The sequence below is a fragment of the Scyliorhinus canicula genome, chromosome 9 (genome assembly GCF_902713615.1).
Source record: "Scyliorhinus canicula chromosome 9, sScyCan1.1, whole genome shotgun sequence".
Lineage (NCBI taxonomy): Eukaryota > Metazoa > Chordata > Chondrichthyes > Carcharhiniformes > Scyliorhinidae > Scyliorhinus > Scyliorhinus canicula.
Genome location: NC_052154.1, coordinates 151,394,030 through 151,406,954, shown reverse-complemented (window position 1 = coordinate 151,406,954; position 12,925 = coordinate 151,394,030). Strand labels below are relative to the sequence as shown.

Here is a 12,925-nt window from a genome sequence, read left to right as displayed (position 1 = left end):
CTCCCACATTCAACCCTCCACTAATTTATGATCGACTGAAACTCTGCTGCCTGTGTCCTTCATTGCACCTAGTCCTGTTCACCCATTAACTTTGTGCTCACTGGCCTACACTGGCACCCGGTTAAGCGGAGTAGATTTCAAATGCTCAGCCTCGTTTCCAAATCCCCCCAGGGTTGCTCCCCCTCTCTACGTTTGCAACCTTCCCGAGCCCTACAACCCTCCCAGACCTCTACACTTGTCTAATCCAGGCCTCGTGCATCCTCAATTTTAATTGCTCAACCACAAGTGCCTTCAGCTGCCTGGGCCCCCAAGCTCTCGAATTCCTTCCCTAAATGTCCTCACTACATTCTTCCTTTAAAATGCTCTTTAAAATCTGCCCTTTTGACCAGCTTTTAGTCATGTCCTAATATTTCATATGGGCTCAGTGAAATTTCTTTTGACAATGCTCCTATGAAGCACCTTTGGACATCCTATAATGGTAGAAGGGTTATAGAAATGCAAGTTGTTGTTGGCTGGCAGGCAAGAGAGCGAAGAATAGGCAATCGCTGCACCCGAACCCAGACAGCTAGGAGCAGGTGTAGGTCACTCAGCCCCTCAAGCCTACTCTGCCATTCAGTAACATAGTGGCTGATCTGATTGTAACTTCAACCTTACATCCCTGCCAAACCCCGATAACCTTTCACCCCGTTGTTAATCAAGAATCTACAAACCTATGCCTTAAAAATATTCAAGGCTCTGCTTCCACTGCCTTTTTAAGAAGAGAGTTCCAGAGACTCATGGCCCTCAGAGACAAATATTTTCATCTCGGTCCTAAATGAACGACCTCCTATTTTTAAACAGTGACCCCCTGGTTCTAGATTGTCCAACAAAAGGAAACATCCTCTCCGCAGCAACCCTATCAATACCACTCAGGATCTTTAGGATTTGATCAAATCGCCTCTTACACTTCTAAACTCAATAGATACAAACCTAACCTCACCAATCTTTCCGAATAAGACAACCCGTCCATTCCTGGTATTAATCTAATAAACCTTCTCTGAACTGCTTCAATTGCATTTACATCCAGTCTTAAATAAGGAGTCCAATACTGTACACAATACTCCAGATGTGGTCCGACTAATGTCCTGTATAATTGAAGCATGTGGTCCAACTAATGTCTTGTATAATTGAAGAATATCTTCTCTCCTTTTGTAATCAATTCCTCTCACAATAAATGATAAAATCCTATTAGCGTTCCTAGTTACTTACTGTTTCTGTATATGAGCCGTTTGTGATTCATGCATTCAGACACCAGGTCCCTCTGCACCTCAAGAGCTTGGAAATCCTTCACCATTTAGATAATACGCTTATTTATTATTCTTCCTGCCAAAATGGATAACTTCACATTTGCCCACATCCCTAACCCATGTTCCTTTGTAACCTGTTTACGTTCTCTTCACATTTACTTTCCTATCTATAATTGTGTTGTAGAAAAATTTAGCAACCATACGTTTAGTTCTTTCATCCAAGTTACTTCATAAATTATAAAAAGTGGAGCCCCAGCACGGATTCCTGTGACTCACCACATCCTGCCAACTAGAAAAATACCCATTTAAGTGAACTCTGCTTCCTGCTAGCTAGTCAATCTTCAATCCATTCCAATATGTTTACCCCCCCCCACGACAGGAGCTTTAATTTTACGCAAAAATCTTTTGATGTGGCACCTTATCAAATGCTTTCTGGAAATCTAAGTACATTATATCCACCGAGCCCGCTTTATCCACAGCAAATGTGACTCCTACAAAGAACTCTAATAAATTGGTTAAACATGATTTCCCTATCACATTCCTGTCACTTCACCTATTCACACCCGCTCCCAGTTATCAGGGTTCCAAAACATCATGCAGGTATACAAGGTTCCAAAGTTGGTGTAGAATTAAACCAGAAACTCCTGCCTCAGCAAGAAAACAATAGTGATTCCCAGCAACCCATTGGTGCTCCAAGAGGATCGGATTTACAAGCAGCAGAGTGTGGAATAAAGAGCAACCAAGAAAGCACAACAGCGCCTATACTTTCTCAAGAAACAAAGGAAATTGGGCATGTCCACAATGACTCTTACCAACTTTTACAATGCATTATAGCAAGCATCCTATCTGGCTGCATCACAGCCTGGTATGGCAACTGCTCGGCCCAAGACCGTAAGAAACTAGAGTCATGAACACCACCAGTCCATCACACAAACCCACCTCCCATCCATTGACTCTGTCTACACCTTCCGTTGCCGGGGGAAAGTGGGCAGCATAATCAAAGACCCCTCCCACCCGGCTTACTCACTTTTCCAAATTCTTCCATTAGGCAGGAGATACAAAAGTCTGAGAACACAGACTCAGAAACAGCTTCTTCCCCGCTGTTACCGGACTCCTAAACGAGCCTCTTATGAACTGATCTGATCTCTTCACACACCTTCGCTACCGAGTAGTACTATACTCCTGTATGCTTCACCTGATGACTGTGCCTATGTATTTACATTGTGTATTTTATGTTTGCCCTACGTATTTTCTTTTCATGTAGGGAATGATCTGTCTGAGCTGCACGCAGAACAATTCTTTTCACTGTACCTCGGTACATATGACAATAAACAAATTCATCCATCCATTTTAAAGCTGCCAATTTGGGAATGAATCTAGATTCCAGTTAGAAGACGGGTTGGGGAAGAGGAGGGTGGCGGGATATGGAAAGGATCCAAACATTTAAGATGATGTAATAAGTTATGAGGAAATACATCTTTACAATCGTAAAACTAATGGATGTTTTGGAATAATAACAATTTCTAAATGTGCTGGCTGTGTTTTTATTTGTTTTGTATTTTAGGTCGAAAATTCTCTTTTATATCATGGTTTCACAAAATGATACAGCTCATTGGGTCTGTGCCTAACACACATTTCACGTCAGCCTTCCCTTTCACACTTTATCGGGAACACTCCAGCTGCCAAACAACAGCATATCCTTCATATGCAGAGAGAGGGTGGTGGAACAAAGTACACACTCTATTCCTGCTAATTCAAAATGATTTTCCACAAAAGATTTGCTGCTCTGTTTTATTTAAATTGCTTAAATTGAATTGGAGCATTCAACGTTTTCTAATCCAAAAATAATTTTGGACAAATGAAGTCGACTGTATCTTTGACCCTTCCATGACCTCAGGAAGTGCTTTACAGCCAATGAAGTACAGTCCCTGCTGTGAAGCAAGAAATGTGGCAGCCAATTGTAGACAGAAAATTCCACAAACAGCCAAGAGATAATAACTAGATAAAACGTTTTTGTTTTGTTGATTGAGAATAAATATCGGCCTGGACACAGGAGAGTACTCCCCTGCTCACCTTCAAAATGTGTTACGAGATCTTTCTCGTCCACCAAAAGAGGTTTAACATCTCACTTGAAAGCTCCCTCAATACTGCACTATGAATACCAGTCTCTGGAGTGGGGTTTGAACCTTTTGAACCATGCGTCAAAATGAGGGAACTTGGCAACATTAATTTTCTGGCATGTCTTTTCAATTTACAGATCACAATTCAAAAGTAAAATTGAGGAAACTTTGAACCGGACATGCCTCCTGATGAACCATCAATTGGACGTGAGACACGATGAAGATCCAAACTGTGGCTTTAATCAGCTAGTTGTTAGCCCGGTGGTCGACTACAGAGAAAGGCCGACCGCCGGGAAAGCTGGGTACTTATACCCCGCCTCCGAGGCGGGGTCTACTTGCCTCTCGACCAATTGGTGAGCAGTCACATGACTAGTCCCAGCCAATCAGACGAGAGGCACATGACCAGCCAGAGCCAATGGGAAACCAATGGCAGTGCTCCCACTCATATCACCACACCTCCCCAGTTCATGAATTTGCCACTGCGGAGTGCTGGCTAATGGAACAAGACAACCTTCTTCTTGGTATCTCCTCATCAACAATGTGAATCAGCAAGGATGATACCAGGACTGAGAGTTTATACCTCTCAGGCCAAACTAAACAGGCTAGGTGCATTCCTCTATAAAATAGGATTCTTAGGGGTGACCTGATAAAGAAACACAAAGAATTGTTATGGTAGAGAAGGAGGCTATTTGGCCCACTATGTTTGCACCAGCTCTCCAAACGAGCATCGTGGATTCGTGCCATTACCCTACCTTTTCCCCATACCCATGCACAAGTAATCACCTAAATCCCTCGAATGCCTCAATTGAACCAGTCTCCACCACACTTCCAGGCAGTGCATTCCAGACCCGAGCTGCTCGTGTGAGACAGCATCTTCTTACATGACATTTGCAAATCACTTTAAATCCGTGCACTCTCCTTCTTGACCTTTTGCAAGTGAGAACAGTTTTGCCCTATCTATTCTGTCCAACCCCCTCATGATTTTGAGCAGCATCACTGTCAAATCTCCTCTTAACCTTTGTTTCTTTAAGAAGAACAGTCCCAACCTTTCCAATCAATCCTCATAACTGAAGTTTTTCATCCCTGGAACCATTCTTGTAAACCTCTTCTGCACTCTCTCCAATGGGTTTACATCCTAGCTAGTGTGGTGCTCAGAACTGTATACAATATTCCTGCTTTGGTATAACAAGTGTTTCATGGGGTAGTCAACAACTTATGCTTATACAGCACTTTTTAGCATAATAAAATATCCCAAGGTACTTCACATTATAAAATCAAATGACACTGAGCCACATTAGGTCTAATGACCAAATGCTTCATCAGAGGTACGTGATAAGAAGGGACTTCGGGGAGGAAAACGAGGTAGAGAGTCACAGAGGTTTACTGAGGATATTCCAATGCTTAGGCCCACTACAGATGAAAGGCAAGGCAAGGCCACCAATATGGAGAATTTAAAATGGGTGATGTTCAAGAGGCCAGAATCAGAAGAGCGTGGATATCTCAGGGGGTTCCAGAGCTAGAGGAGATTATAGGGCGTGATGAGGCCATATTTGGATTTGAAAATAAGGCCGAGAATTAAAAAAATTTGAGACACGACTAGTTCATGAGCCAATTTCACTCAGCGCGCACAGGGGTGAAGTGGATTGGGACTTGGTGCAAGTTAAGACAGGAGTTCTGGATGACCTCAATTTTATATGGGCAAAGAGAAAATATTTCACCTTGTGGGTGAGACCAGAATTAGGGCTATAAATACAATGTAATGATGAATAAATCCAATAGGTAATTCATAGGAAACTTCTTTACAGAAAAGGTGAGAATGTGGAACAGTTGATGTGAATTATATCGGTGCATTTAAGGTGAAGCTATAGAAATGCAGGAGGGGAGGCAGGAATAGAGCAGGCTCCAATGATATAGCGAGATGAAGAGGGTGAGAGGAGGCTGGTATGGAACATAAACGCCAATATAGACCGACTGGGCTGAATGGCCTGTTCCTGTGATGTGCTTCCTCCATTAATTAGAATGAATCACAGACGTGCCATGACTCAACTTCTGCAGAGCCAGCTGGTTTGGGGAGAGAGGAAAGGTGTTGCAGAGGGGGGGGAGGGGGGGTTAAATTGTTTTGCTTCTGTGATCATTGTGCATTGCCTGGGGAGACTTTGCCTACTTTATTGCCCATAAGAGTTCTGGTATATTTGTATTTCACCTGTAAACTAATGCAGGCACAACTTTAAACCTCCCCAAACACAGGGCCCAGCATTATGTACTGTATTCTGAAACAGGAGATCAAAGGGAAAGTATATGCGCTTATCAATCAATTTAAAGTACCCAATTAATTTTTTTTCCAATCAAGGGGCAATTTAGCATGGTCAATCCACCTACCCTACACATCTTTGGGTTGTGGAGGTGAGACCCATGCAGACACAGGGAGAATGTGCAAACTCCACATGGACAGTGATTTGGGACCAGTGCTAACCACTGCACCACCATGCTGCCCCATCTATAACAATATGGCTGCTCACACAACTGTGTGCTCACAGAAACATAGAATGAGCAATACAGCACAGGATGCCATAACCATGACAGAAACTATCCATTTGGTCCTATTTCCTCCTCCCCCCTCCCTCCCCTACCCATCCCCTAGCCCACCCTTTCTCTGCAAATGTTTCCCTTCAAGTATTTATCCAATCTCCCTTTTCAATGTTGTGATTGAATCTGCTTCAACTGTGCTTTCGAGCCTGTGCATTGCAGATCACAACTCTCCACAGCTTTAAAAAAACACTCATTGCCCATCTAGTCCTTTTACTTTAAGTCCGTATCCAATGGTTACTGATTACGCTGGCAGGGGAAACAGTTACTCCCCATTTACCGCGGTATGGACTAAATAGTTGGGGAAGGTTGCCCAAGGAACCAGATCAGAAGCCCTTTTTTTCCCTTCAAAAATGTATTTACTTTCTTTGCATTATAGAATAGTGTGTTCTGCCAAGACAATCAATGAAAAATTCCTTTAAAGTAAATCAGTGTAATGCCACAAGACAACATTTTTTCTTCTTCTTCGCTGTGGCAGACCCCAGCAAATATTGACACACTCTGGGGACTCACATCAGCCCTACCCCCATTGTCCCATCTTCTAAAAGATCGGGCCCACTACAGAAAAATATGTTCAAGACACAGACAGGGACAGAAATAACATGCAGTGAGGCATCAAGTACAGAGACCAAATCACTGGTTTGAAAACATAAACTTTAATGGGAGTCACAGCACATGCTTAGAAACACCCCCTTCCACCCATTCAGCACCAATGAACAATTATTGCCATGGTTTCTGAAGCCACTCTAGGCCCATGATCTAACCTTTACACACTGTATACATGGGCTTTAAGAGCAAACATATGCCAATTCAAACATGACCCACTCAGGAGGTTAGTTGCACAAGCATCCAAGAAATCTCTACTCCTTCAATTCTAATTATTTACAGACCCACGGCCACCCCCCCCCCCCCCCCCTCGCCCCCACACCCGCCCCAACAACCACCACCCCAAGGCCCCAACTTCCATTTGCTCTAATCATTGGCAGCAGCTCCATCCTGATCGGAATCTCTAGAATTCCCTCCTGAACTCATTGTGCTTCTCTACAGTTCCTTTATTATGCTCCTTAACATGCACATCTTTGGCCAGGTGTTTTGGTGCCCTGTTCTAGTGGAGCGATGCATCCAACAACAACTTGCATTTATATAGCACCTTTAATCTAGCAAAACCTCCTAAGGCACTCCAGAAGAGCATTATCAAACAAATTTTAACCGAGCCACATTCAGAGATATTTTGCAGGTGTCCAGAACTTGATCGTAGAGGTTGATTTTAAGAGGAGTCTGAAAGGAAAAGAGGTAGACACACTAATGGAGGAGGTGTTAAAAAGGCCCATTCCGTCTGGAAGAGATCCTATTATGCTAACCAAAGGGTGGGAGGGGTGGTGATGGTGCTCAGCAGGTCAGCAGCATTTATCTCCTCCTGCACATTACTATTAAAAAAATATTATACGGTCATTTATCACATTTGTGGAAGGTCTCTATATGCAAATTGACTGCTATCTTTTGTACATTACAACGTTATTTCGAAGTCCTGAGGTTGTGGAAGGCACTATAGAAACACAAGTACTTTTTCAAACCATCACTCTCTAATCAGGAGTGTGGTGGCTCGAGGGATATACTCGAGGATTCCAGTAGTTAACAAGGGGGTTTGTTGATGAAAGACAAAGGCAGGTAAGTGTGGTGAATCACAGTAGCGTAATTCACACTGTATTATACATGTTGTACTATGTCTCTGTAAGCTCGGCACATGAGCAGTTGCGCTGCTCTCCAACTAGGGGGAGATGCACTGGGAGTGTACAGGAGTTTGTACTGGGCTCCACCCGTGGCTCCTCCCCCTAACCGGAAGTATAAAGGTTGATGCTGAGAGTCTGCCTGCCAGTTCATCTGGAGTTCATCGTGTCACAGGCAGGCTCTGTTGTAAGACGATTAAAAGCACTGTTCACTTCTAACCACGGGTCGCGTGAATTGATGGTCTCATCAATTTAATCGTATTAAAAAACAGTAAGGAACGACTATGGAATCAGCCCTCAAGCCTGATCGACTGGAACTCGACCCACAGGATGCAGAGGCGAAAGAAATCTTTTCACATTGGATCCGATGTTTTAAGGCCTACCTGGCTGAAGCAAGCACCCCAGAAACGACGGAGGAGCAGAAACTCAGCCTACTGCATGCAAGGGTGAACCATTGTGCGACTCGTGGGGGCCGCCATCTTGGACCCCATCTTCCTCGCCGCCCGCCACGTGCGATCCACGGGGGCGGCCATCTTGGGCTCCATCCTCTCCGAACTCAGAAAATTTGATTGAAGACTGCGACCTCAGCGGGCACTCATCGCGGGGCCATCCCAACGCAGCCGACTGAGCTGCCGACTACCCGCAACTCAACGCAGTCACACTGGACCAATCGCGCCCAAAACATCTCCACAACTCTATGACGACGGTCCAAATCAACGGGTACAGTACACCGTGCCTTTTCGACTCCGGGAGCACCGAGAGCTTCGTACACCCAGATCTGGTGAGACGCTGTTCACTCCCTGTTTTTCCTGCACGGCAAACTATCTCCCTTGCTTCGGGCTCCCACTCTGTTCACCTCCAAGGACGCACCATCGTGACCATAACGACTCAGGACGCTAGCTACTCTAATTTTCAACTATACGTCCTGCCCGAACTCTGCATCCCCCTCTTACTGGGACTCGATTTTCAGTGCAATCTCAAGATTCTCACCCTCAGCTTCGGCGGACCTCTACCCCCACTCACTATCTGCAGCGTGGCCATGCTGCGAATCTCCCCCCCCTCCTCTCTTTGCCAACCTCACTGTAAACCTGTAGCCACTTGCAGATGGCAGTACGGCCTACAGAACAGGTTGTTCACTCGAACCGCGGTCCGGAGGCTCTTACGTGAGGGGATCATAGAGGCCAGTAATAGCCCCTGGAGAGCTCAGGTGGTGGTCGTCAAGACCGGGGAAAAATTCCGCATGGTCATAGACTATTAATCGGTTTACGCTCCTCGACGCTTACCCCCTCCCCAGGATTGCAGACATGGTGAATCAGATCGGCCAGTATTGGATTATTTCCACGGTGGATCTGAAGTCTGCATACCACCAACTCCCAATCCGCCCGGAAGACCGCCACTTCATGGCGTTTGAGGTCGATGGCCGCCTCTTCCACTTCCTCCGGGTCCCCTTTAGCGTCACGAATGGGGTTTCGGTGTTCCAACGAGCAATGGACTGAATGGGGGACCAGTACGGGCTGCGGGCCACGTTTCCGTACTTGGATAACGTCACCATCTGTGGCTATGACCAGCAGGACCACGATGCCAACCTCAACCGATTTCTCCAGACAGCCCAGAAGCTTAACCTCACATGCAACAAGGAGAAATACGTTTTCCGCACAACCAGACAAGCCATCCTCGGCTATGTCGTGTAAAACGGAGTTCTGGGTCCCGACCTGGACTGTATGGGCCCCCTCTTAGAACTCCCCCTCCCTCATTGTCCCAAGGCCCTCAAACGGTGCTTGGGATTCTTTTCGTATTATGCCTCAATATGCGGACAAAGCCCGCCCACTCTTTAAGGCCACACGTTTTCCACTGTCAGCTGAGGCTCGCCAGGCCTTCGACTGCATCAAGGAGGATATCGCCAAAGCGGCCATGCAGGCGGTGGATGAATCCACTCCATTCCAGGTTGAGACAGACGCCTCAGAGGTAGCTCTTGCAGCCACACTAAATCAGGCAGGGAGACCAGTCGCATTTTTCTCCCGAACTCTCTCCGCTTCGGAACTTCGACTCTCCTCGGTCGAAAAGGAAGCACAAGCCATTGTGGAGGCTATTCGTCACTGGAGGTACTACCTCGCAGGTAGAAGGTTCACCCTCATCACCGACCAAAGATCGGTTGCCTTCATGTTTGACAACTCGCAAAGGGGCAAAATTAAAATGACAAAATTCTGAGGTGGAGGATCGAACTCTCCACCTACAAATACGATATTATGTATCGACCGGGGAAGGTCAACGAGCCCCCAGATGCCCTGCCCCGCGGGATGTGTGCCAGTGCACAGAGTGACCGCTTAAAAGCCATCCACAATGACCTCTGCCACCCGGTTTGCCCACTTCCCTCGACTAACAGGGGAATGTACTACCTGAACGTCATAGACAAGTTCTCCCGTTTTCCCTTTGCTATCCCGTGCCCCGATATGACCTCCCACACAGTCATTAGGGCCCTGCATAGTATCTTCACCCTGTTTGGTTTCCCCAGCTATGTACACAGCGACCGGGGTTCGTCCTTTATGAGCGACGAGCTGCGTCAGTACCTGCTCGGCAAGGGCATCGCCTCGAGCAGGACTACCAGCTAGGACTACCCCAGGGGGAACGGGCAGGTGGAGAGGGAGAATGCGACGGTCTGGAAGACCGTCCTACTGACCCTCCGGTCCAGGAATCTCCCGATCTCCCGTTGGCAAGAAGTCCTCCCCGACGCTCGCCACGCTATTAGGTCCCTCTTATGTACCGCTACCAACCAGACCCCTCACGAGCGGCTCTTTAGTTTCTCCAGGGGCACTACCACGGGGGTTTCGCTCCGGCATGGTTGAAGACACCGGGCCCAGTACTCCTCCGGAAGCACGTCAGGGTGCACAAAACTGACCCACTCGTAGAGAAAGTGCTCCTACGCTTTCGAAGAGTTCCCTGACGGCCGTCAGGACACTGTATCCCTCCGGGACCTAGCACCTGCAGGATCCAACCCCCTCACTACCACCGCCGAGGTATCCCTCACACTACATCCCACCCAACTCGCCCCCCACACCTACCGGTTCGCTACATTTTATTCGCGCGCCCGCGCCAGCTAGCTCCCAGCGCCCCCAGTCCCCAGTCGAACCAGACAGGTACGAAGCTCGGGCGGAATCGCCCCTGGAGTCCGCCATCGTACCCCAACCGACGGTGCTCAACCAGCCACCAGAAGGGGCTGCACCCCGGTGCTCCGCTGATCACGGCGGACAACTCTGCCACCGGACAGACTCAATCTGTAAGCCACCACCCCCGCCGGACTGGATTTTTTTTTTTTTTTTTACAGGGGGTGAATGTGGTGAATCACAGTAGCGTAATTCACACTGTATTACACATGTTGTAATATGTCTCTGTAAGCTCGGCATACGAGCAGTTGCACTGCTCTGCCACTAGGGGGAGATGCACTGGGAGTATACGGGAGTTTGTACTGGACTCCACCCTTGGTTCCACCCATGACTCCTCCCCCTAACCGGAAGTATAAAGGTTGATGCTGAGAGCCTGCCTGCCAGTTCATCTGAAGTTCATCGTGTCACAGGCAGGCTCTGTTGTAAGACAATTAAAACCACTGTTCACTTCTAACCACATGTCGCGTGAATTGATGGTCTAGGCACAGAATACAATATAACACTTAAGCTCCGGGGTCCACAATGCCCGGGCTCCTGGCTCCCAGTGTCTTCATAAACTCCCTATTGGTCAGGGTTCGCAAACTCCCGTGCAATTGGCCCTGAACCAGTCACATGGTCCATCAAGCCCATCCCCTTAAAGGGGCCACGCTACCACAAAGTGCTTACCTGCAATTATGTCATCCATTTGCTCCAGAGCTGCTTCAAGCATGTGACTGGCATCTGAAGCCATATTGATGGGCAACTGGATTTAATTAGGATCGTCTCTGAAACAAAAAAATAAAGTAGAGATAAAGTTATTAAGACTGTATTTATTGTACTTCTATAGTACCTGTACTTTAGTAAACTATCGCAAGGTATTTCACAGGAGTTAACAAAATTTGACAAGCCACACTCAGATATTAGGACAGATGAATCTTGGTCAAAGAGGTAGAGTTGCCAACTGTGAGGAAATGTATTCCTGAAGACTTTTTCACATGACTTTTCCCCCCATGTTCCAGCAATTAGTCAGCGAACACATTCATCCTACTGCCTTACCACACCAACTGGATACTAAAAAGTCTCATTACCCAACTGGATGATGCTTGGCCTTCAGCCAAACAGTCCCTCATTCACAATATTTTTAATCTGGCAAAGAGAATGGAAGAGTGCAGAGATCCTGGATGTTTGTAGGAGTTGACGATGATAGGGAGAGGCGAGGCCACATAAGAGTTAACAAGGATAAGAATTTTTAAAATTGAGCTGTTTATTAACTGGGAGCCCAGGAGTGATGGGGAAAATTGGACTTGGTGCGACTACAGATCCAGCAGCGGTCTTGGATATGCTTAAATTTACGTGGGATGGACATCGAGAGGTCAGCCAAGGGAGCACTGGAATTGTCAAGTCGAGGTAACAAAGGCACAGGGGGAAGAGTTTCAGCAGCAGTAGATCTGAGACAGGACTGACTCGAGCAATGTTTCGCAGACAGAAATAGGTGGGCTCAGTGATGGCACAGATTATATGGTCGGAAGCTCATTGAGATCTAATATGTCACCAAGGTTGCAAACAGTCTGGTTCAGCTTCAGGCAGTTACCAATGAGAGACAAAGTTGATAGAGGACAGAGTTTGGGACCAATGACAGCATCTTGAGTTTTCACAGTATTTCTGCTTCATCGGTACTGAATGTCAGGCAAGCAATCTGATCATTTAGACAGAGTGGAAAGATCAAAAGAGGTAGCAGTGAGGGAGAGTTGTTATCAGGAACATGTGGAAACCGGTGTATTTTCTGATTATATCACCAAGGGGAAGTATGTGGATGAGAAATAGGAAGGGGGGGGGGGGGGGGGGGGGGGCGGGGGGCAGGAGTAACAGTGCGGGAGCTGGAAGAGAAGCAATTCAAGTGATTCTCTGGCTACATTAGATAAAATGGAACTAGGTGAATGTGGTCAAATGCAGCTGGACAACAGCAGAGAAGCGTTGCAGGAGGATGGCACAGTCAACCATGTCAAAGGATGAGACAGGTCGAGAAGGCTGATAGTTTACCATGGTTATTGGCATGCAGAATGCCA

At 46.7% G+C, this 12,925-nt stretch overlaps 1 protein-coding gene across 11 annotated transcripts in view; it reads right to left on the bottom strand.

The window, feature by feature from the left end:
- LOC119971787 (liprin-beta-2-like) overlaps positions 1 to 12,925 on the bottom strand; it is a 354,279-nt gene that overhangs the window by 201,000 nt on the left and 140,354 nt on the right. For 9 of the 11 annotated variants that reach the window (XM_038807902.1, XM_038807906.1, XM_038807901.1 and 6 more), the window contains one exon: positions 11,547 to 11,644. In XM_038807902.1, the coding sequence (XP_038663830.1) occupies positions 11,547 to 11,610 (64 nt within the window). In that variant the 5' untranslated portion in view covers positions 11,611 to 11,644. Of the gene's footprint in view, positions 1 to 11,546; positions 11,648 to 12,925 lie in introns of all 11 variants that reach the window. The other 2 variants (XM_038807904.1, XM_038807903.1) reach the window with 1 other exon arrangement.